Source organism: Tenrec ecaudatus, chromosome 8, assembly GCF_050624435.1.
Source record: "Tenrec ecaudatus isolate mTenEca1 chromosome 8, mTenEca1.hap1, whole genome shotgun sequence".
Taxonomy (NCBI): Eukaryota; Metazoa; Chordata; class Mammalia; order Afrosoricida; family Tenrecidae; genus Tenrec; species Tenrec ecaudatus.
The window spans coordinates 10862660-10887818 of NC_134537.1; the positions used below are offsets into that span (position 1 = coordinate 10862660).

Genomic DNA, 25159 nt, shown 5'->3' on the forward strand with positions numbered 1-25159 from the left:
TGCAGGAGACCAGGGTTCAGTTCCTGCTGATGCACCTTATGTGAAGCCACGGCCTATCTGTCTTTCAGGGGAGGCATGTACGTGGGTTTGCTGTGATGCAGTGCTTTGGGACAGGCACCTGGAAGGAAAGGCCTGGCACTCTGCCTCTGAAAGAACGCCAGTCAAACCCCAGGGAGCACCGTGATCTGCTCTGAAAATGACCGTGTGGCTAGCACAGGGCCAACCAGGCTGTGTTTCGTTCTGCTGGGCCCCGTGATTCCAAGATCCCACACCACCCGCTGGGGTTGACATCGGAGCCACCTTCCTGAGAATGTGGCCGAGCTCACTGTACGAATGTTTGAGCTTGCGAGGCGGTCAGCCTTGGTGGAACCTTCAACCAAGGCCAGGGAATGAACCCCACTTCTACGGTAGGGTCCCGGGAGTCACTGGCTGGGGACAGAGGATGGTCTCCGATGCTGGGATCATTTATCAAAGGCGATGCTAGCATGTAGGCAGGACAGAACATAGCGGGGACAGCTATAAAAAAAGTGTGAACGGTGGTGGGTTCAACCGAGGCTCCCCCCCCCCCCCAGCACTCTAACACAACCAGGAGCCCTTTTCAGTCCTAGGAGATGCAGATTCACACTTGAGGTTTGACTCCACACCTCCTGGTCATGTGTCGCTCGAGTTTTACCTTTTCACGATGACAGCTTCCCGAGTATCACCTTAAAAACTTGTCTCTGGTCTTCATGCTTATCCCAAAGAAATAACTTCGGTTGAAGTGAAGATCATATTGAAATCATATCAAAGTAACTGATTTTGAATACGCTCATGGGGTGTTTTGGTACCTACGAAATGCTTGGAAGTTCAAACGAACACAATATTGAGACCTAAGGGGTGCCAGCAGGTAGGTAATGGGTTATGTGTTGGGCTGCTAACCCCAAGGTCAGCAGTTCAAACCCACCAGCCGCTCTGTGGGCAAAAGAGGACTCTTTCTGCTCCCATGAAGAGCTGCAGCCTCAGAAACCCACTGGGGCTGTTCTGCTCCGCCCTACAGGGTCACTCCAAGTTGGGATCCACTCCGTGGCAGGGAGTTGGGTGTTACTTGATCATTTCCATGTCACAGTCCACCAGGAGTGGCCACGTTACAAACCTTCACCTGCCTGCACTCTAGGGCGTGCTGGGGTGCAGGCTCCCAGGAAGGATGTAGGGCATCCACCACGTACAGCACCTCCATCAGCATCAGTCATGGCAGGTACCTATTCAGAACTGGGGCATCTTCTTTCACAAGGACGCATGTACATTTCAACACCCTTCAAATGCCCACCTTGGGATTCACGTGCTCTCTCCACCGGTGGGGCCTCGAGGCCAAAGGGAGTGAACTCACTGTGTTCCGACAGCTGGCTGCTTCCTGTGTGTTTTCTTACTCAGTTGGGTTTAAAGCAGCAGAGGTTTGAATTTGGTGATGTTGAAGAGGGTCCAAGGAGCACGCTCAAAGATGTACGAGAGATCAAAGGACGGGGTACACACGAGTAAGTCATTTCAATCTTGGGCTATCTTTTGGGGGTGGAGAAACCACTGGCTGGGAGCACTGCTTCTTTTAAAACTCTATTTCTACAGCCTTTCTTTCTTTGAAACGCATTTAAAAAAAAAGAAAGCAAGCTAAGAATACTACACGGCAACCTTAGCAGGGCTTTCTTAGCTACAGGCTTCCCGAGCAGTCTGAAAGACAGATTCTAATGACGACCACAAAAGACACTAATGATTTTCTCTGTTTAATGTCGCCATCCCGTTTCCTCCCGTGTCTGAGTGGCTGGCATATTTTTAGATACGCCACAACCAGAGACTTTATTGAGAATACCACAATGCACAATAATGATGGCTAAAAACAACCCTTCCAAAAGAGATGGAAGGAACTTTTCCCTTCTCTTTTCCTGGGGTTCTTGCAGATAGAAAGCATTTACCTGTGTCAGCAAAGTGGTTTTAAAAACATCTGCCTCTAGACAGAACGAATAGCTTCAGCACTGGAGGATATAAGGCCCCCTAGTGGCACAGCGGGATAAGTGCTGGACTGATCACCAAAAGGTTGCCAGTTCAAACCCTCCAGTCCCCTTGTGAGACACTGATGAGGCAGTCTGCTCCCGTAGAGATGTACAGCATCAGAACTCTTATAGGATCACCACGAGGCAAAATAGCCACAACGACACTGGGTTTGAGTGTCCATTTGCCGGTTTATCGGAAGAAAGGGAGTCCCTAATCTCACAATCAGTGGTGATTGTGAACTCGCGTCATTTCTAATTCTCCTGAACGGTGCCCCCTTAGCTGCAGCACAACAGCACAGGTCACATCCATTCTCGAGGCTTGCTGGGGGGAAGAGGTTCGCTTCCTAACTCTCCTCTGACATCAAAGGCTGGGCCTGGTCACAACAGACTCTCAGGAAGGGAGTCCAAGCATGGGGCGCACAGTGTCGGGGCACAAACGAACGAAGATGGAGTCCTGGTTTGAACGCCTGCGGGGGAGATGGTGGTCAGATGCCTGCCAGCCCCGAGGTTGCCGTTGGTGGGTGCCAGTGGGTTCATTCTCACTCCCAGACACCCCACGTGATGGAGAACTGGTCTGCAGACCTTTTATTTTTATTTCAATCATTTTATTGGGGGCTCTTATAACAATGCATACATCCATTGACTCCAGCACATTGGCACGTGGGTTTTCAGGCTAGTTCTGATGCTGTAGTGGGTACGTGTTAGGCTGCAACCCATCAGGTCAGCTGTTTGAAACCACCGGCTGCTCTGTGGGAGAGAGACCAGGCTTTCAACTCCCCTAAAGAGCTAGAGTCTCAGAAACCCCCAAATGGCAGTTCTACCATGCTCTACAGGGTCTCGCGGGGTCGGAGTCAACTCGCTGGTTGGCTGCGGTGGTTTTGTTTTGAGTTTGGATTGTGCTTCAGGGAACAGACACCTGCTCTTTCTCCCACAGAACCACCGGATGAGCTCCAATCACCTCCCTGTTGGTTAGCATCTCTGTGCCCAGCCAAGGGGCCACCAAGACTCCTTACTCTCCAGGGAACCACCAGAATGTTCACTGACTACCAGGCACACGTTGACCCCTCGCTCCTCCCATACCCACTGTAACCAAATGAAGGTGTTGGAACCAAAGGAGCCCAATCTAGTCTACGGCATCTGTCCTTCCCCTTCTGCTCTGCAGGAGAAGCAGACAGCAAGACCATGTCTGTTCCTGTCCCAGGAGAGTGTGCCCAGTGTCCAGGGCCCGAGACCAAAGACTTCTACCCCACCAGCCTACCGAAGACCCGCCGAGCAGCAGGCTGTCAGCGTACCTAGGCCGTCGAAGCAGGCTCCGCTCTCCAGCCGGTGTTTCCTGTACAAGTTCTTCAGGACCTTGGCGCTGCCAAAGCGCTTGAAGCGGCTCTTCACGTTGTTGTAGAACCACTCCAGAGACTGGGTCCTTAGAAGCCTGCAGGGAACAGAGAAGCCAGAGGTCTTTCCCAAGAGTTTATGGACCTTGGAAGATGGCAGTGCAAACCGGCCACCCCGCTTACCCCATCCCCCTCGTCCCCCCAAAGGCAACAAGAAACAAGCCTAGGGAATGGTGTGGGTCTTTGAAGGCCTTTGGATGGGGCACAGGGGGAAGCAGCGGGGAGCTGCCGAGGGGCAGGAATATGCAAATCAACTACAAGTGGCCTCTGGTGGGAAACCACCTCTCCCATTGTCCATTTGTATTGGCCCTCCTCCAGCCAAGCGGCTGTCAGCGGCCATGACCTCTGTGAGGGCCCTTGGAGAAAGAGCCTGCTTCCTGAGCCTCCTTCATACGCTCCCTGGTTCAGAATAAGGACCCCCACCTCCAAGATTCTGTGGTAAAAGCGACAACACAGATCTTCCCGTGGGTCCATTCGGAGTGTGTTAGCACACGCTCCTCCCAGCACTGTTGGCAGCAGGCCCATGCGACGGAGTCTGCCAGGGCACTAAACACTCTGCTGGCCTCCCTGCGCACCCCACAGCTCTGGTCTCTGAAGCCAATAGCACAGACCTGGGCGGCAGGGGGCTATGTGCCTTCTGGTCCCGCTGAGACCTGCTAACTAGGCGGAGGCTGGGTGCCAGGAGGCAGGCATCTTTGGTGGAGGTGACAGCACAGAGAGCAGTTCCCAGAGAGGCGCATGATGCTCGGTGAAGGGCCAAAGCAAAGCAGAGAGGAAGGCACTCCGTGAGCCCACGAGAGGGTCTGGCACAGTGGCTACGATGGGCTCAAGTCTAAGAGCAATCGTAAGAATGGCGCAGGACTGGGCAGTGTTTTGTTCACTTGTACGGAGGTTTGTTGCTATGAGTCAGAACGGATAAGATAGCACCTAACAACAACAACAACGATACTGAAAACAGCAGCCATCAGATGATGGGGGAGGGGGTGTTGCTGAGAGCAGCCAGGGATCGAGAGCAAGTTGTCCTTCGAAACAGGCAGTAGAACTCTGTTGATTGACGGGTGCAATTTGGAGTTAGCTGGCCCAGAGGGCAGGACTGGATGATGAGAAGCATTCTGGAGGCCAATGAAAAGGTTGCACACACAAAAGTGGGACCACTTCATCCCCACTCGAATGAACAGCTGGCTCAAGGGGAATTTGTTGAGGTCCAATGAACTTGAACCATGTTGCTTGAGGTAGACCTCAGGACCTCAGTATGGGGGGCGACACTGTCGTGAAGCCTTCCTTGTTTGGCACTGAGAGAGCCCACACATGTTTCCCCACCCAATCCCATCCATGGGGCCCCCCAAAAATCCTACCAATTTCCTGCCTGGTCTACAAACTTGGAGTTCTCAGTTCCCCGCCCTCTCTACCCCACTCCCTAGCCCCCCATTCAAAGGGTAGGTCTATGGGAACACTAGACTACTCACTGGTATTACTGATCGACTTATTGGCCAAGAAGTCCTACTCTCATCACCTTTGGTTTTAAATTATTTTTGTTAATTAATCGTTTTATTGGGGGCTCTTACAAATCTTATCACTATCCATCATGCAATGGTATGAAGCACACTCATGCATATGTTAACATCAACGTTTCCAAAACAATTTCTACCAGAGCCCTTGGTTCTGATCACCTTTATTAATCAACCAAGTCATCTGTTTAAAAGAGCAGTTCTCAACATGTGGGTCGAGACCCCTTTGGGGGCAAATGACCTTTTCACAGGGGTTTCCTAAGACCATCGGAAAACAGATTTCCCATGGTCTTAGGAACCGAGACACTGCTCCTCTGTCCATCTCCAGGCGGGTTTGCCCACAGGCAGATACACCCTCAGACCCAGTGTGAAGACTGTTCCTCATGTTACATCATGCTTCAAGACAAAATTTCATTTATTTGTCATTATAAATAAATATATTACAATATAGAATTGCATATTACAATTTGTAACAATGAAAATACATCCTGCATATCAGATATTTACATGACGATTCATAACAGTAGCAAAATGACAGTGATGAAGAAGCAACAAAAATAATTTTATGGTTGGGGGTCACCACAACACCAGGAACTGTATTAGAGGGTCGTGGCATGAGGAAGGTTGAGAACCACTGGCTTAAAAGATGGTGAGACGGCCTGGCATTACAAGCATTTGAAGCAATACAGCGGCACAAGGAGGCTGAAGGTGAACGAATGGCAACAAAAGTGTTAGAAGTAAAGATAAGCCCAGTTACGCCGGAAAAGAAACTTCACCCTCTCAAAGACAGAATTGTTTCTGCTTTGAAGTGTGTGTGTGTGTGTGTGTGTGTGAAAAACCATATGTTTTCGGTAATCGAAGGTCATTTGAACGGAATGAAAAGGAATCATTTTGAGGGAATATGGATTTTGATACCATTAATGGGACTCCGGACATTTCGAGGATTCTCAGGTGCTGGAGTTGGTGGGGATGAAGCCCGACTGTTCAGATTCACGCAGTTACCCAGCCCCTATCAGTTGGCAGCATACCCTCGATGTGAAGTGAGCCACGAAAGCCCAGAGGCAGAATGTGTGGCTGGCTAACAGACGCCCTATAAGTCACAGAAGCATCAAACATGCCTAATGAATCCCAACAGAGTGATCTGGGACGACATCGCAACCACACAGCAAGAGTGATGTGAAAGTTAAGTAATGAGATGGCAAGTCTGTGGCAATAGAAACCTTGAAGAGGATCCGAGGGCCAGTGCCGTCCCGAGTGACCACGCTCTTTAGTAGAGCGGCTGTCCTCCCCCTTTGGGGGGCATTCTTCTCAGATGATGAGTGGCTCATGAAGAGGTGACAGGAGCAGGAGCCATGCCCGGACTTCCTTCTGAGGACATGTGGGTAGCGTCCCGGACACTGGCACACACTCTAACTTTTAAGAGCTTGACATAACCCTGGCTTTTGAGCTCCCTCCTCCTGGAACACTTGCTTCCAAGATACTGATGGATCAATCAATCTATCACTTCACTCGGTTCTCTGTGCACATGTTGCCCCCTTGGAAGAACCTCCTTGAACATGCCTGCTAACATACCACCGCCACGCCTACAAACTTTCTTTCCTCCCACTCAGATCTGCTCTCTCCCTATGTCTACAGAATACTTCTCTGTACCTTATGTTTAATGAGATATTGTGACATAATGATTTGCTGTCACATAAAACTTGTAGTGGTTACTCATTGGTCTGCCATCTACATGGTCAGTAGTTTGAAACCACCAGCAATTTCGAGGAAAAAAGACTGGGCTTTCTACTCCCATAAACAGTGACAGTCTCAGAAAACCCACAGGAGTCACTATGAGTCAGTACTAACTTGATGGCAGGGAGTTTAAGTATTTGGTTTGTAGGTTATCAATGATTTAGATAATCATTTATGCGGTTTATCTATTTTACATAATAGATATACAGCAATCATTAATTTGCTTACTATCTATTTCTTCTTCCCAGTAAAAATGAAGGTCATAAAAGACTATTTTCCCAGTGAGCTACAAAGAGGATGATGGGGCTGGGCCCAAGCCGAGCTATATTGGCATCCTCCCCAGAAGAATGTAATACAGAGGACGGCATTGAAGATTTAGCCTGGGGAGAGTAGTGGGTATATCCAGATCACACAGGTACAAAGTAAGAGGGAAAGAGAGAGAGAGAGAGAGAGAGAGAGAGAGAGAGAGAGAGAGAGAATGGATCTCATTATGGCCCACCAAGCCCTGGGGACGACATCCTTGCTGGGAGCAGCCAATGCACAGAGAGGACTGTAGGGCAGGACATGACATTTCTTCAATGACCCATAGCGCTGTGGGGTTGGCACGGGAGACACTGTGCAGAAACTGTGCCTGGTCTGCCCAATGCACAGTGGGGTAAAACTCACAGGGAGTGAAACAGGACAGCAAGGGGAGCAAAGTAACGAAGTCCCTGAGGAATCCTGGAAATAGACTTCTGATTTGGGGGACAGGACTTGGGACCTCATCAGACTTGACCAGAAAACATGCATTCAGGTCAACAGACAGATCTGGAACTATATTTTTTTCTGTTGTCCTATCTCTATCTATATAAGATAGGCAGGTCAAACAATCCCGAGGAGAAAACTTCAGGACCAGCATTGTCGGGGGAACACAGGAGAGGAGGGGGAAGGGAGGGGGCACAGGGAGCCAACAAATTCAGGGATAAGGGAACAACAAGAGATCTAAAATTGATGCTGAGGAGGGGGTATAATGTCTGGTGGGTTTGATCAAGTGCAATGTATCCATCAAGAATTACTGAGGGCATAATAGAGGGTGAGCATGATAGTGGGGCAGGAGGAAGGTAGAAAGAAATACAATAAAGAAGTAGGAGGCAAAAACTATTTATAGAGGTATAGCTCTCACCATGTATATATGTAAATATATTAATTTATAATGAAAGGATAGAGGCCAATGTACATATATTTACATGTTAAGTATTAAGATAGCAGATGGACTTTGGAACTCTACTCAAGGCCTCCCTAAACACAAGAACACTTTGTTCTAATAACCTGGCACTCTTTGATACTCACCTTACTGACAAGATTGCTGAAGACAAAATGGGTGCATAAGCAAATGTGGTGAAAAGAAAGCAATGGTGCCCGGCTATCAAAAGATAGTTTCTGGGTCTTAAAGGTTTGCACTTTAAACATGCAGCCATCTAGCAGGGAAGTAAATACGCCCACATGGAAGAGACCCACACCAGCCTGTGTGATCATGAGGTGTTGATGGTATTAGCTACCAGGTATCAAAAGATCCAAAATAAACAATTATATCGATGTGAAAGAGGGGTTGGAGTGGAGACCCAAAGCGCATCTGTAGATGATTGGACACCCCCCCCCCAAATACACACACACAGAGGGGTTACAAGGAAGGAACAATTCAATCAAGGTATAGTATAGTATCAATGAAACACACTTCATTTCTCTAGTTCCTAAATGCTTACTCATCCACCCCCCCCCCCACTATGATGACCCAGTTCTATCTTACAAATCTGGCTAGACTAGAATACACACTCTGGTACAGATAAGAGCTCTCAATACATGAAATTCAGGACAGATAAAACCTCCATGAAGAGTAGTAGGAGTAGTGATATCATGAAGGGAGGGGGTGGTGGGGGTGGGGAGGGCGAGGAAGGGAGAACCCATCACATGGTTGGATGTAGAGCCCACCCCCCAGGAGGGCGGATAACAGAACTGTGGGTGAAGGGGGACAACGGACCTGTGGAACACGCATTAACATCAATAATATATAATTGATTGGGGATTTGTCATGGTGGGAGGGTGGGGAGGGAGAGGAAAGAGGAGGAGCTGATACCAGGGGCTCAGTTAGAAGGAGAAGGTTTAGGAAGTGTTGATGGCAGCATATGTACACCTGTGCTTCATACAATTGAATGACGGATTGTCATAAGATTTATAAGAGCCCTCAATAAAATGATTAATAAAAAACACAACTACTGTATATACTTGTGCATAAGCTGAGTTTCTCAGCACATTTTTAATGCAGTTTTTGTGGTAAAATTAGGTGCCTCCGCCAATATTCGGGTCAGCTTATACTTGAGTATATATGGTATTCTCCCTCCTTCCTGCAGCCCCTGTTTCTTTGTGAGTGCAGGGTACCATGGTAGACATGAAAGTCAGGTAACTGATCGGTAAACACTATTTAATAATCTGCCATTTCCACTTGATATTCAGTAAGTGGTTTTGATGCTGTCAAATATTCTTCCCATAAACCTAGAGTCCTCCATAGCATGAATGCAGCATGATTTCTTAACTGATGTTCTGTTAGCAAACATTGGGTTTCCCCATTTCTTTTGTTATTAAAAACAATTCTGCATAATGTGGGTGAAGGGAGACAGCGGATAGTGTAAGAAATGAAAATAACAATAATTTATAATTTATCAAGGGTTCACAAGGGGGCAAGGTATAGAGAGGAAAAGAGAGGAGCTGATACCATAGGCTCAAGGAGAAAGAAAATGCTTTGAAAAGGATGATGGCAACATGGGCACAAATATGATGGATACAATGGATGTGTGGATTGTCATAAGAGCTATAAGAGCCCCCGATAAAATGATCTTAAAAACAAATAAACAAAAGCAAAGCAAATGAACAAACAAACACAATTCTGTGAACCAGGCTTATTGGTCAGGTTGAGACTGGTAGGACCCCCAGCCAATGGCCCCAAGTCACCCCCCAAGTCTGGAACTGAACCCACCCCCATGCTAAAATGACTTACCACGTAAGACCAAAGGGGCAGGAATAACCCAAGGATGGAGGGTTGGGAAGGAAGGTGACGTGGAAACAGGAAGCACTGGGAGGAAGTGGGATGGATGGTGGTGGATTTTGGGAATTACTCATCAATGGATGAGTGGAGACAAAAGGCTTATCCATTGTTGAATGTAAACCTGATGATATGCTCTGTAAGTCTTCACCTAAAAGAGCAATTGAGTATTGAGAAAACCTCCCATCCCAATCCCAATCAAGTCCATAAGTCTGATATTTGCCCATCTGTCTGATACAAATCTATAAATTCCTCTTCACTCATACAACACATGCAATGACGTCGAATGCAGGGAGACCACAGGCCAGTGGGTGGAAGGTCTTGTGGATCTAGTGGTGGTAGAAGCATCTCAGCACTGGTGTGGGTCTCCATGTTGCCCCTCCAGTTTCAGGGCTCTGGCTCCATCAGTTTAGCTCCATGTGGCTTCTCAGCAGAAACACAAACTAGAGAGAGTTTGTTTTCCCCGCCTCCAGGGAGGAAGACTGGAGTTCCCAGAATCCTCAGGAGAAGGCCATGCCCACATAGAGGCCTCATTAGCAATGGCCTGATTGACAGGCTAGACTCCACCCCTTCACAAGTTGACAGGTTATGTAAGTGCCAAGGACTCCATGGGGAAGACTGGCAACACCACAGCCTGATTGGGAGAGCCGCAAATGGACGTGCTTTCGATTATATTTTGAACTAGAGTTACTGCAGAGACTTTCCAGGAAGCCCCAGGGAAGCTCGGGAGTGATTACCCTCATTTGATATTGCTGTTTTTATTTCATGTATTTTACCTTCATAGGTCAGAGGAAACACATAGTGCATGTGTGGTTTGTGAGGCAGAGGTGTGGGGATAGGGTGCTTGCCTGGTCCACTCTCTGCTCTCTAGCTGCACATTCCTGACTGGAGGTGGGAGAAGGAATGTGCCTTTATGCTAGCATCCTGCTGGAATGGGTGACACAATAGAGTACCATGTCTGCACAGGGGTTAATTCTTTCATGCACCCCATTCCGTAAGCCTTCCCCTAAATCAGAATACGTTTCTGATCCATTCCTTCATTTCCTCGCTGTTTATGGAGTGCCCAGGATGTGCCAAGCACTGGCCTCAGGTTACACAGTGTGTGACCCAAAAGAAGAGGCCCCTGTTCCTTCAGCACCAATAAACTCTCTTCAAGGCAGACCTAATGGGCCATGAGATAGAATCAAAAGCTGAATGGCAGGCAGTCTCTGTCACCCAGGGCCTAGGTTCTGGGTCATTTTCACAGACAAGTGAGGAATCAGAATCCACCTGCTTGTCAGTCTCAAGCATGTTCCTGCATGGCATCCCGACTGCTGTCTCTCGGACACGGCAGTCCGAGCAGGATTGGTGGCTTAGGAGGGGGATGGAGCACGCTCCTGGTGCTGACCCTTCTGGTTCAAAACTACCTGTCCAGAGGGATCTGCTTGAATTTCCAGAGAGTATTTTTTTAAACCTTTCACTCACCCCTAAGGAAGCTCATGTACAGATTTCTAACCTGAGGTACATAGGTCCACAAGTTGAAGCAGAGTAAGTTCTTGAAACCCTAAAGCTTTGGGGAAAACCAACCAAACAAAACGAGCTCCTGATACAAGGCTACCACATGGGTGCGCCTTAAAACATCACAGTGAGAAAACCGAGTTTGTCCTGAGACGACAAACAGTGTACAATCCCACGGATGGGGAAGATAAGGGTAGGTAAAAGTCTTGCTACGAAATGATAGAATCCTTTGTTAAACAAAAAATAAACCTTTATTAAGCAAAGTAAATAAATAAAAAATAAGAACCTTCTGCATCTCAACATATCCTTCAGGCAGCTCTAGATACACCTCTGGAGTCGTTGCCCCTCTCTAACCTTTCTGTGGCTGTGACGTCATCTCCTGGCAACTTGTGAAGGGGTGGAGTCTAGCTGTCAATCAGGCCATAGCCAATGAGGCCTCTGTGTGGGCAAGGCCTTCGGCTGGGGATTCTGGGAACTCCTATCTTCCTCCCTGGAGGCGGGACCCACACTCTTTGCTACACACTCCTGTTGACAAGCCACATAGGGCTATGCTGATGGAGCCAGAGCCCTAGAGCTGAAGGAGCCACGTAGGGACCCACTCCAGTGCTGAGATGCTTCCACCACCACTGGATCCACAAGACTTTCCACCCACTGGCCTGTGATCTTCCTGCATTCAGTGTCATAGCATGTGCTGCGTGAGTCTGAAGAGGAATTTATAGACTGGTGTCAGACATATGGACTAGTATCGGGCTTATGGACTTGATCTGGACTGGGCTGGAATGTGTTCTTAATGTACAATTGCTCTTTTATATAAAGCTCTTTTTATACATATATGAATGTCTCAGGATTTGTTTCTCTAGTCTACATGGATTAACACATTTCCTGTCAAGTTTAGTTTTCAATGTTCATTTAATTTAGCTTGAGCTAATTAGTCAGTGGTGACAGGAACTCTATCTCATCCACATGCTTCCAAAACCGAATGATGAGGGCTTATGATAAAACCATATTGCTGATACTATCAATAGCAGGTACCATACCATTATGCAGGGCCAATCGCTATGCTGAGCACTTCCTGCATTATGTCAGTTACTTTTTAGGAAAACTTAATATCACCATTTTTATACGGGGAAACAAAATCTCTGAGAGGTCAAATAAATTGCCTAGTATAAAAATTGGGAAAGAAAATAATACTTTTTTTGAGGGTACACTGGGAATCACATTTCAAGTTTTGGTTCCCCCCTCCCCACCCCCCACACACACTCATTCGTTTCAATGTGGCAAGTCTACAGGTAACAAAACATTTTCTGTTTCAACTATCGGCCCAGGTCAAGTATGTTGTAACAGCACTGTCTCAAAGGTCCTTATTGAGAAAGACAAAGTGACTTCATGAAGTGTGTCGGGCTTCAAATTTTCATTGTCTTTTAATTCATTTGTCCACACACTTTTTAAAGCCGCTTTGTAATTTCTAAGAGTTGAAGGTCACCCAGCAGAATAGAACTGAGAGGTTCTGGTGGCCAGGCGATCCCTGGAGAGTTACCTGGTCTGTTTCTATCAGCATGTGACAGAGCAAGACTGGAGAGTTCTGGGGGACCAAGAGCTCTGGTGGCAGGAGAAACAGGACCCCTGATAGAAGGGCAGTGTGTGCTGCCTGGCTTCTCTCTCAGAAGACAAGTCACAGCAGGTGAGTCCCAAGGTGACGTCAGCAGTTGGTCCTGATGGATAAGCCAAGAGCTCCTTCTGTCTCTCTGTGTGGCTGCTCCTTCTCTGCCGAGTCCCTTCCTTAAATAGAAGAGGTGGTGTTGTGAGGGAAGACCCAAGATTTAGGGACAAACTACTGGGCTTGGATCTTTTTATTTTTCAAGTATTTTTTATTGGCATATCTTACTCATTCCAATATATCCTTTCCCTTCCCATACAGTTCTGTTGTTCAATCCTACCGGGTGGAACTCTGCAATCATCAATGCTATCAGCTCTTCTCTTCCCCCTCTTTCTGCCCCCCCCTTCCTGTACCTTCTGGGAACCATTACTCCTGTCACTGTCTCTGAAGGGTCCTCTATCTTGACTACCATGTACCAAGCGAACTTAAATGTACAAATTAACATACACACATGTAACATGACCAATGAGGTATAACATGTATGGACCATAATAGTAAGTGGGGGACACCTTAAAGAAATAGAGGCCAGTTATGGACTCTGGATCCATCATCTCCTCCACGTGGCCCTTCTGGAAGGGACTGCCCAGTTGTTTTACAGGTCTCCACTCTGTCCATGTTCATTCCCATCAATCTGATTGCTTGTTTTTGAACTTGTGATACTTCTTCCAGCCAACACCTACCTCATGGTCACACAGCCTGCTGTGCTTCTTCCAAGTGGGTTTTGTGGCTCCCCTACTAGATGGCTGCTTGTTTAACTCCAAGGCAGGCATGGTCCATCTTGACACTGCCTTTTCCTGCCTGTGTATCACCCAGGAGGTAGTGGAACACTTCCCTCCTGTGCAATGGGGGTTCATACCAGGACCTGCCTTGCAGGTGGCTGCTGTCTACACATCAGCAAGGTCTACTTAGGTTGGCCATGGAGTTTAATTTCATTTTCTTTCCAATTGCTGCCTCGGGCTGCTGACTGTACGGTCAGCAATGTGACTCCACCAGTCGGCCTTGGAGAGGCTCTCTGCTCCCAGAGTGACTTCCGGCCTTGGTAACGCAAAAGGGAAGTTCCACTCTATCCTATAGGGTCTCGAGGGGTCAAGTCCGCTCGATGGCTGTAGGTTTGGCTTGTTCTTCATTTTTCACCAATGAATAAGATGAGGCCATCTATTCCTGTGAATATTTACAGTCTCAGAAATCCTATCTGCTCAATATGAGTCGGAATTGACTCAAGGGCAGCTTGTTTGCAATTTAATTAATGTTTGTTTGGCACCAACATTTCTTTCTTTCTTTCTTTTTTTAAATAAATCATTTTATTGGGGGCTCTTATAGCTCCTATAACAATCCATGCATCAATTGTGTCAAGCACATTTGGGCATATGTTGCCATCATCATTTTCAAAGCAATTTCTTTCTACTTGAGCCCTTGGTATCAGCGCCTCTTTTCCCCCTCCCTCTTCCCACCCTTCCAACTCTTGCGAACCCTTTCTTCACCACATTAGCTTATGCACTCAATTTGACATCAGCTTTCGTGTCGGGAATGTGAGCGTCACAGAATGCCCGGTTAATAGAACAAAGTGTTCTTGTATTGAAGGATGACTTGAATAGAGTCCCAATGTTTGCTACCTTGATACTTAACATAAATATATCGTTACATATTAATATGTTTACATATATACATGCCTCTCTCTCTATTTATACTTCTATAAATGTCATTTGCCTCCTAATTCTTTCCTCTTTTCCTACTATCATGTTTTCGACATTCATTCAGCTCTCAGCTACCTATTACTTGATCAAACCCCACCAGGTGTTCTACACCCTCCTCACCATCAATTTTAGATCTCTTGTTGTTCCCTTGTCCCTGGGTTTGTTGGCTCCCAATGCCCTTTCCCTCACCTCCCCCTCTCCCCCACCCTGAGAACCATCAGCCCTACTGTTTAATATTCAGGATTATTTATCTTGCTTATCTTATATCGATAGACATGAAAGAAGAAGAAGAAGGAGAGCCTATAAGTAGTTCCAGGTCTGTCTGCTGACCCTTATGCATGTTTTCTGATCAAGTCTGAGGTGCCAAGCCCTGCCCTCTGAGTCTGAAGTCTGTTTTCAGGCTTCCTCAGGCACGCCGTTGCTTTGCTCCTCTTGCTGCTATGTCACGTTTCCTTTGTGTTTTGTCCTGGTGAGCATCACCATTTTCTACCTAGCTCATTGTGGTGTACTCTGCCCCACATTTCACAGTGTAAACTTGTCTCCGTTGTATGTAGCATTTATTTTCTTGTAAATGGCGCACCAGAATGTAGAGTACCATTTTCTTTTTTTTTTTGATGTCACACTTTTATTTAACCTGTCTGTAGTTTCTTTTTTTTTTTTTTTTAACATTTTATTAGGGGCTCATACAACTCTTATCACAATCCATACATATACATACATCAATTGTATAAAGCACATCCATACATTCCCTGCCCCAATCATTCTCAAAGCATTTGCTCTCCACTTATGCCCTTTGCATCAGGTCCTCTTTTTTTTTCCCTTCCCTCCCTGCTCCCAGCCTCCCTCATGTGCCCTTGGTAATTTATACATCGTTATTTCGTCATATCTTGCCCTATCCGGAGTCTCCCTTCCCCTCCCTTCCCTGCCGTCCCTCTCCCAGGAAGGAGGTCACATGTTGGTCCTTGTAATCAGTTCCCCCTTTCCAACCCACCCACCCTCCACTCTCCCAGCATCGCTCCTCACACCCTTGGTCCTGAAGGTATCATCCACCCTAGATTCCCCGTGCCTCCAGCCCTCATATGTACCAGTGTACAACCTCTGCCCTATCCAGTCCTGCAAGGTAGAATTCGGATCATGGTAGTTGGGGGGAGGAAGCATCCAGGATCTGGGGGAAAGCTGTGTTCTTCATCGGTACTACCTCGCATAGGGTACCATTTTCATTCTCCTGTGTTTTAGAAATATTTTTATTACCCAACTCCTCTCTACCCACCACTCACTTTGGGGTGGTAAAACTAAAACAAGCCACCTGCAATGTTGCTTTTCCTACCAAAGCAGAGCTTGGTCAAAATTTGGGGAAAGAAAACAAATATCATTCCACCTCAGAAAACACTCCCCCAGCTAATTTTGCTGGACCAGTGCTTAACCAAGCCTCGTTGCATGGGGGAACTAATCTGTGATCTTGGTCAAATGCAGATTCTTATTTGGCAGTTCTGGGTGCTGGGATCCTGCCTTCTGTCAAGTCTCCAGGAGTGTTGCTGGTTCCATGGCTAAGTACTTGACTGCAAACCAAAGGATTGGCCTTTCTATATCACCAGCCACTCTGCGGGAGAAAGACGAGGCTATCTGCTTCTATCAAGATGTCGATGGGAGAGTGGAGGGTGAGTGGGTTGGAAAGGGGGAACAGGTTACAAGGATCCACATGTGACCTCCTCCATGGGAGATGGACGGCTGAGAACGGGGGGAAGGGAGACTCCGGATAGGGCAAGATATGACAAAATAACAATCTGTGGATTATCAAGGGCACATGAGGGAGGGGGGAGCGGGGAGGGAGGGAAAAAAAAGATGACCTGATGCAGAGGGCTTAAGTGGAGAGCAAATGCTTTCAGAGTGATTAGGGCAAAGAATGTACGGATGTGCTTTATACAATTGATGTATGTATATGTATGGATTGTGATAAGAGTTGTATGAGCCCCTAATAAAATGTTAAAAAAAAAAGATGTCGATGGGATCAGGTATCAGGCATCCAAGACCCAGAACAAAAAAATCATATCGATGTGAATGAGGGGGAGTGCAGAGTGGAGATCCAAAGCCCATCTGTAGACAATTGAACATCTTCTTATTGAAGAGTCACAAGGAAGAGACAAGCCAGTCAGGGTGCAGTATAGCACTGATGAAACGCACAACTTTCTGTTAGTTATTTAATGCTTCTTCTGCCCCCCCCCCAATATCACGATCCCAATTATACCTTACAAATCCTGCTAGACCAGAGCATGAACACAGGTATAGGTCAGAGTTGAAAACACAGGGAATCCAGGACAGACAAACCCCTGCGGACCAACAATGAGAGTAGTGATAGCAGCAGGCTAAGGGGAAGGTGGGGGGAGAATGGGGAAACCGATCACAATGATCTACATATAACCCCCTCCCTGGGGGATGGACAACAGAAAAGTGGGAGACATTGGACAGTGTAAGACATGAAAAAATAATAATAATTTCTAAATTATCAAGGGTTCATGAGGGAGGAAGGGTGAGGGAGGGAGGGGAAATGAGGAGCTGATACCAAGGGCTCAAGTAGAAAGAAAATGTTTTGAGAATGATGATGGCAACAAATGTACAAATGTGCTTGACACAATGGATATATGTATGGATTGCGATGAGAGCTGTGTGAGCCCCCAATAAAATTATTTAAAAAATCACAGCCTTGGGAACCAGCCTACAGGATGACCATGAGTTGGAACTGACTGAGCAGTAATGGGCTCTCATGCTGACAGGTGGCAGCCTTACTCCTGGCCCAAGGACCAAGGTGGGAGGAACAAGAACGCCACCGCCTCATATGTCTTTCTCCTCATATGGAGCTCGTTGCTTGCAGAAGGCCCTGCAGGTTGGGTGCAGGGCTGGGGAAGCCTTGCTTAGCTACCTGCCGGCTGTGTCTGAGCAGTTCTTAGGTGCCACATCCTCCTGTCTCATCGGTGGACTGTTTCCATCTAAGGGACCAATCTCGCCCTCCTGGGCAAAGCTTTACTGTGATCGGGGTTTCAGCACTGTCCTTGAAATGAGTGATGTCAGTCCAGTCTGCCTCTTAGTGAGACGACTTGTTTGCCAATGCGCTCGTCTGATAGGAAGAAAACAAATTAGAAAACAATTTGCACAACAAATGTCTTGACGCGCTTTGTATTTGCCGTGCGACGCTAATGTAGGTTGCTGTGGTTTTTCTTTTTAGGGAAACAGAACAGCGCTCTCAGAAACATCTCAGATGCTCCTATCTGCTTAAAGTTTGAAGAGCCTAATGTGCAACAAGAACGCTAACCGGAATTTTGGAAGGAAAGCATCCTGAGTAGATGCCAAGACAATAAGTCCAAGAATGAGATGTATAGTCTGTTCCCAGAGTTCTTTTTGATTTAGTCAGTGATGCGTCAAGCACAATGCCATTTCCGAAGTTACATAAACGTCCTAGATGTCACCAAACACTGAGTCTGAGGCTTAAGATCATGATCTCAATTGACTTAACATAGTCTACAAAGACAACAATCTGCACCGTACTTTGGTGAGTAGTGATGGGGTGCGGGGGGGGGTGGGTGGTGTTAAAAGCTTGTGAGTGCCCATCTAAGATACAACTATCGGTCTCTCCATCAGGACGAAAGATGCGAGATGAACATCAAAGGCACATGGAAACATTTAGTTCAAAAGACTAATGGGCCATATAAACTTCAGTCACTAGGACCCATGAGAGCCGAAGGATTAGATGGTGCCTGACAACCAACTACCAACTGCTCTGAAAGGGATCACATTAGAAGATCCTGGATCCAGTGGGAGAAAATGTAGGACAAAACACAAAATCCTAGAAGACACCAGGCCCAGCTGTCAGATAGAGACTTGTGGAATCCCTGAGACTACGGCCCTGAATCGCCCTTCAGTTCTGAAGATAAGCTCGCCTCCATGGCTCATTTTTCAGCCAAACAATAGACAGGTCTGTAAAGAGAATAATAATAGGAGTGGGGTACTCACACCTTAGAACAGCAGTATGAACATCCAGCCCAAGGACCATAGAAGGCCCGTGAAGTCGTCAATACCTGGTAACATTACATGACTTACCAGAGAGAAGCAGGTCCAGCCACATTAAAAACAAAACAAAATCCCATTGATTGTAACTCATAGCGACCCTACAGGACAGGGTAGAACTGCCCCTGTGTGTTTCTGAGACTGTAACTCTTTACAGGGATAGGAAACCTAGTCTTTCCCCTAAGGAGTGGCGGGTGGTTTTGAACTGCTGACCTCTTGGAGGGCAGCCCAACACATAGCCACTACACCACCAGGGCTCCTAGTAGCTCTCACATGAGGGGTGAGTTAATGAACTACTTTTTAACCAACTAGAGCAGGCTGATTTTTAAGTCGATCACTTTGGATGGCCTGGGAATGAGCTTATATATATCCAAATGGCCCTTGGCAGAAAAAAACAAAAAGGCTCCCACCCCGGCCTTAGACTAATCAATCAATTGAGCAGTTACCCAGGGACAACGTTCAGAAGGACTAGGAGAGAGGGTACAGAGGAGGCAGGAAACACTCGGAGGAGGTGGGGTGAGTAGGAGTGCATGAGGGAAGGGCAGTGAATGAGAAGCAAAATGCATTGAATTGTTGAGTGGGTAACTGGCGACGTGCTCTGTAGACTCTCACCCAATTTATAAAAATGAAAAATGAAATAAAGTCCTCCAAAAGGTGTCACATTTCAATATTATTCACACGTGCAGTTCAATAGGTTCACCCCATCCATCATACTGTGAGACGATCACCATTATGCACGTCCAAAAAACCCCGCCATCACCCATCACGGAAGCTCAGTGTCTTCTGAGCAAGGGCTCCCTGTCCCATCCACCTGCCCGTCATGACTAATAAGCTTTGCCCTTCATAGATGTGCCTATCCTAGGTATTTCTCCCAGACAAGATTCTCCAGTCTCTGTTTTTGATGGACACTTCACTTAGCAGCAAAGACAGGTGCTTAAATACGTCATTAAAACAGCACTGTTAACATATGCTAACTTGGGAGAAGAAGAAAGGCAATGTACAAAGGAGTTTCTAAAGCTCTATGAAAATATCCCATCATCTTTTCATTCCCTTTTCTCCCCAAAAAGTTCTTGAAGCCCCTTCATACCCTTGTGTAATAAAGAGAGGGTTTTTTTTTTTTAAAAAGAAAGTTCAGTGGCATTTTCCCACAAGACTTGAACTCAGAGAAGAGGTAAGAATCGGTTCTCAACCTGTGGGTTGTGACCCCTTTGGGGGTCGAATAACCCTTTCACAGGGGTCACCTGATTCATAACAGTAGCAAAATGACAGCGATGAAGTAGCAATGAAAATAATGTTATGGTTGGGGGGTCACCACAACACGAGGAACTGTATTGGAGGGTGGCAGCGTGAGGAAGGCTGAGAACCACCGAGTTAGATAAAGCTTTCCTGGGGATCATAGAGCGGACACGTGTGTGTGCTTTGAATCTTGTTAGGAACTGCTTGGTTTTCATGGTGGGCTGTTTCCAGCATTCTGTGCTAGAACCCAAGGACCTGGTCCAACTCCCATGGACACACGCCGCAGATCTGAAGGAGGTGAGACTTCCTACGTCATCAACCCTCATCCTGGACTCCTTCACGACCCTACTCCTTTGTCTCCCTGAAGCTGAGAGGAGAGAGGTCTCATACAGGTTGTTAAGGGGCTCCTACTTAGGTATGCCTAAACAAAATCGCGTTGCTCTGGGTGATGCTTCTCATCTGTGAGGTTTAGGTGAACGTTTTACTTTCATGTAATGTTTTCATTTGCGATGTTTTCCATTTGTGCAATGTTTACATTATAGGCATCTTGCCGTGCATGGGGCCTGGAAGGACCATTTTTAGGTTACATGTGTTACTGAAGGTATATCTGGTTGGTTCATTTAAAACTTGTGTATAATCTTTCACTGAGTACTTCAACCACCCATTTTCTTTGGGAGGACGCCCCATCTGGTCCATCCTCCTCCCTACACTGACCACCGTGCTGTCACGCCCACGTGCCAAACAAGTTCTCACCTGAAGACCTACTACTGTTCTGTTTACACCGAGAGGTGCAGTGGCTTGTCTATTTGTGGCACATCAAGAAAACCGAATCGGAACGCTTTTCCTCTCTGGGTCCTGAGCCTTGGCTTTGTCTAAGGGGATGTTCTTTCCCAGTGTGATTCCAAGGGGTCTGCCCAGCCGATTCTGGAAGCCGCCGTTCACTTGTTCCTCCGCCAGCCTCCTGCCTCTGGCTCTCAAAGGACTTCTTGTCCTGGCAATTGTATGAGCTCTTGGGGACAGATCCAGCCAAGCACCTATTCCTGTGTTTATTTGTGTCATCTAAGTTTTCATTTGCTCTTTCCCGGTCTTGTTTTGTGCCTCTTCAAGTACTTATGAATACCATCCCTCACCAAAAAGGTCCTCTCTGGGGAGGAGTACAGTAGAAAGAATAAGAGTGCCACAAAAAAAAGTCTTATCAGAATTTCCCAAGACATGTGTTTGAGGAGAAGTCTACCTGCTAAGAGATTGTGGGTTGGCCCCCAACAGGGCTCATGGGCCACTGACAGTCACTCATTTGCAGCAACTGGTGCAGAACAGGCACCGTGGAACATGCGTGAGAACACATGCACCTTCAGCTGGATCCCCAGTGCAGACCACAGGCTGGCTTTCCTTGGCACACCTATAACCTGCTTCTCCCACTCACCCTTCCCCAGAGCCGTAGGATGCAAGCCGTGTCACAATTGTTCTTATGTCTGAGCCCATTGTTGCAGCCACTGTGTCCACCCATCTTGCCCTCTTCTTTGCTACCGTTTCCTTTACCAAGTGTCAGGAAGGTGCGTTGTCCTGGGGGACCAGACAAACAAATCTAAACCAAGCCAGTCGAGTCAATTCCAAACCATGGTGGCCCCTTGGGAACAGAAGACTAGGCCTCACAGGGTTTTCCAAGCAGCTCACCATATCAGAAGCAGAGCCCACCGCTTTCTTCCCTTTGGCTGGATTTGAACTAGCCATTTCTTGGTTCACAAGCTGAGCCCTTTGCGTCAGCCCAGGCCTCCTGTAACTGTCCACAGTTCTTTCAGTTCCCCAGCCTCGCCCACAGTTTCTGATTCCGTAAGTTTGGGAGAGGTCTTAGGTCACCAGGTCATGTGATGTTCGTGGTCCAAGAACCACACTCTGAGAATGACTGGGTACAAGCCTAGTTTAGGCGTGTTGCCAAGAGCCCATGAGGACAATATTACTGTCCCCAAACCGCAGGGGACATAACACAATGCCCATTCAGGTGTTTGGAAAGTCAGCCTCCTTCGGTCTTGCCAGCATGGAGGCCCTTAAGGCTGAGCTAGAGCAATCAGATCTGAAAAGTCAAGAGGGACTGAGAGGCAGGATGGAAAACAACAGCGTTCGCACTGGGACCCAGAGTGTGTCACGGGGAATTTGCAGGCAGACAGAGTGAGGAGGCTGGAACTGTCACGTTCAGTGGATACGTGACAACCGCCATTAATGTCAAGCATCCTGCTAAGGCTGAGACCTGGCAGCAGACAAATAATAGAGAGGAAGAAGTGAGAAGAGGTCCTTGCGGTATGCTCTCGATCGAATGACGTCTGCTCTGGGCCAAGCACGGTGCCGGCCTGCCCCTCGCCCTTTTGCCAGTCCGTGCAGTGGTCAGAGGTAGACTGGCACCAAGATCACTCTGCCAGGGAGTGGCCACGTTGAGCTTTCCCTCCAGCTCTGTCGGGGGGCAACATCCCACACAGCCCCCTGGTCTGATGTGAGAACATTACACCGTCTTTCTTGGGTGTTCTAAGTCCTAACAGACCGTCTGGTCCGATAGCATCTTCACGATCCTTCTGCTAAGGGGTTCTTTCGTCTTCAGAACAGATTTCGTTTCTTTTGTTCTTCTGGAAGTACACAGTACGTTCGACATTCTTTGCCCACCCCCAATTCCATGGCATTGATTCATCTGCAGTCTTCCTTATCCGTGGTCCAACTGGCACGCACATAGGTGGTGACTGAGAACATCGTGACGTGGGTCAGGCGCACCTTAATCCTCAAAGCGACCTTCTTGCCTTTCAGTACTTTAAAGAGGTCTTGTGCAGCAGACCCCAAGGCAACGCGTTATTTTATTTCTGGGCTACTGGTTACGGGAGCATTGACTGTGAATGTGAACAGGGTGGAATCCTTGACAATTTCAAACTTCTATTGATCAGGATGTCACCCGTTGGTCTAGTCGGGTGAATCCTTGTTTTTACATTGGGCGGCACTTCAAGGCTACCGTCCTTGGTCGCTTGACAGCAGGTTTTGCCAAAAGTGACCTGTGGGATTTCTGAGGGCAGGCCTGCAAGGGTAGTGCACTGTCGCGGAGGCTGTTGTGAAAGAGGTGGAGCTATCCCAAGACGGTCAGGCTGCAGAGACCACAGAAGATGCCCAGGGTACAAGGAAGGAGGAGAGGCAGGTGGCCCCCACCTCGGCTAGCCCAGCCTGAGGCCCCATTTTCAAACAAACAAACTGCCCATGCTTGACAATGTCTCCAGGCCAACTGTCAACCTCAAAGAATATTTAATTCACGTCAGTTTACTGAAACTCCTGTCACGAGATGGCACGGTGACTGGTCTTGTTGACACCAATCTCAAGGCCACTTTAGAACTGGAATGAGACTGTACTAAGCCAAGAACCGCAAGAGTCAGTTTTAGGAGGTCCACACGGGATGCTGATTTTTATTATACCTTGTTGATGCTTCAGACTGTTTAAAGCTATGTCAGGTGACATTTCCACGGGCTGGAACTGTCAGACTGCATCACCATCCTGTCAATGGAAGCATTTTGCAAATCAGATGTACTCCCAGGAAGGATATGTCCTCCGATGGAAAAATTCAAAGCACAAAGATCCACTATGGAACTGTAACCTCTCCATTTCACGCGGGCACGAGGACACCTAGAATCTTAATGCGTATTTGGTGCATCCTTTTCCCATAGGAACTGACTCGCTTTCACCCAGTAAGACTCATGCATTTCCAGTTTGTTTCCAGTCTGTTTCCAAGTGCAGGTGTTTTATTCATCTCTTGCTGCGGTTTTACATTTATCCCACAGACATTCAAAGATACTCCCAGGCATTGTCATTTATGCTTCTCAACCAAAAAGGAGATATGCAAGGAAGTAGATATTAAAACTATTCTTGGTGCTTTTGCACCCATTAAATCTAGGAAAATAAAATGAGAGTAAATTATGTCTTTATATAAATAAACATTTTAAACTTGATGTTGTGAGTTGCACTGCATCTACTTTTCCTAAACTTGTTTAGGAAAAATCATAGCATCACAATATGATTCATGTTGATGTCTGAGGTTTGGGGCACACTCTTAGTTCTGCACCCAAGACAAGGGTCTTACTCTCCTCTAATCCTAATTCTAGCCCCGACTCAGGGGCACCCTCTTGGCACGTTTGGCCAAGTGTTCTAGGGTTCCATGATGCCAGTGGGGGGTCTGGTGGGAGAGAGCTACGGTGGTGGAGAGGGCAGCAGTGTCTTGTGAGGCAGAGGATTCCAGGAAGTAGGGGTTGAGACAGAGAGCACTGTGGGTGTAGGCAGTGGGGTATTGGAGGTCAGTGGGTGGGGCAGTGAGAATGTACTGGACTTGGAGGAGCAACAGAGAAGGAGTAAGGCAGCTACGTCATCTCCTGTCAACTTGAATGAAGGGGTTGAATCTAGGGTTTGGTGCTCATTCTTCATCAACTTGCAATATGCAGATTAGTCAACCTTGCTTGAGGAAATGGAAAGAATTTAAAGCACTTCCCGATGAAAGTCAAAGACTTTGCATTCAGGTACAGTCAGTCTGGATTGTTCCTGAATAAGAAGAAAATGAAAAATCTCACTCCTGAACAAATAAACATCATGATAAATGACGATGAAATTGGAGTTCAATTTCTTCTATGTGAGTCAGCAACCAACATCTCTGGATGCAGAGTAAAAGATCAAGCAGCACATCGCACTGGGGAAATGTCCTGTAAAATACCTCTTTAAAGTTCCTGAAAGGAGAGCTGTAGCTATAGTCATGCGTTTATGTAAATACATAATTTATAATGAAAGAGATAGAGACCAATGTACATATATTTATATGTTGAGTATTAACATAGCAGACGGACTTTGTGTCTTTGCTCAAGGCCTTCCTAAACACAAGGACACTTTGCTCCAATAACCTGGAACTCTTTGATACTTGCCTTCCCAACACAATCACTGAAGACAAAATTGTTGCATAAGCAAATATGGTGAAGAAAGTAGACGATACCCAGAAAATGAAAGATAGAGTGTCTGGGGTCTCAAAGGCTTGAGTAAGCCATCTAGCAGGGAAGCAAATAAGCCCTCATGGAAGAAGCCCACACCAACCTGTGTAATCATGAGGTGTCAACGGGATCAGGTATCAAAAGATCCCAAACAAACAATTATATCGATGTGAATGAGGAGGGTTAGAGTGGAGACCCAAAGCCCATCTGTAGACAAATGGACATTCCCCCCACAGAAGGGTTACATGGAAGGAACAATTCAACCAAGGTGTAGTATACTACTGACAAAGCACAT

The 25159-nt window shown here is 47.0% G+C and overlaps 1 protein-coding gene across 1 annotated transcript in view; it reads right to left on the reverse strand.

The window, feature by feature from the left end:
- MYRIP (myosin VIIA and Rab interacting protein) overlaps positions 1 to 25159 on the reverse strand; it is a 279856-nt gene that overhangs the window by 100459 nt on the left and 154238 nt on the right. Inside the window, exon 3 of the mRNA XM_075555859.1 lies at positions 3314 to 3450. Coding sequence (XP_075411974.1) covers positions 3314 to 3450 — 137 coding nt within the window. The remainder of the gene's footprint in view (positions 1 to 3313; positions 3451 to 25159) is intronic.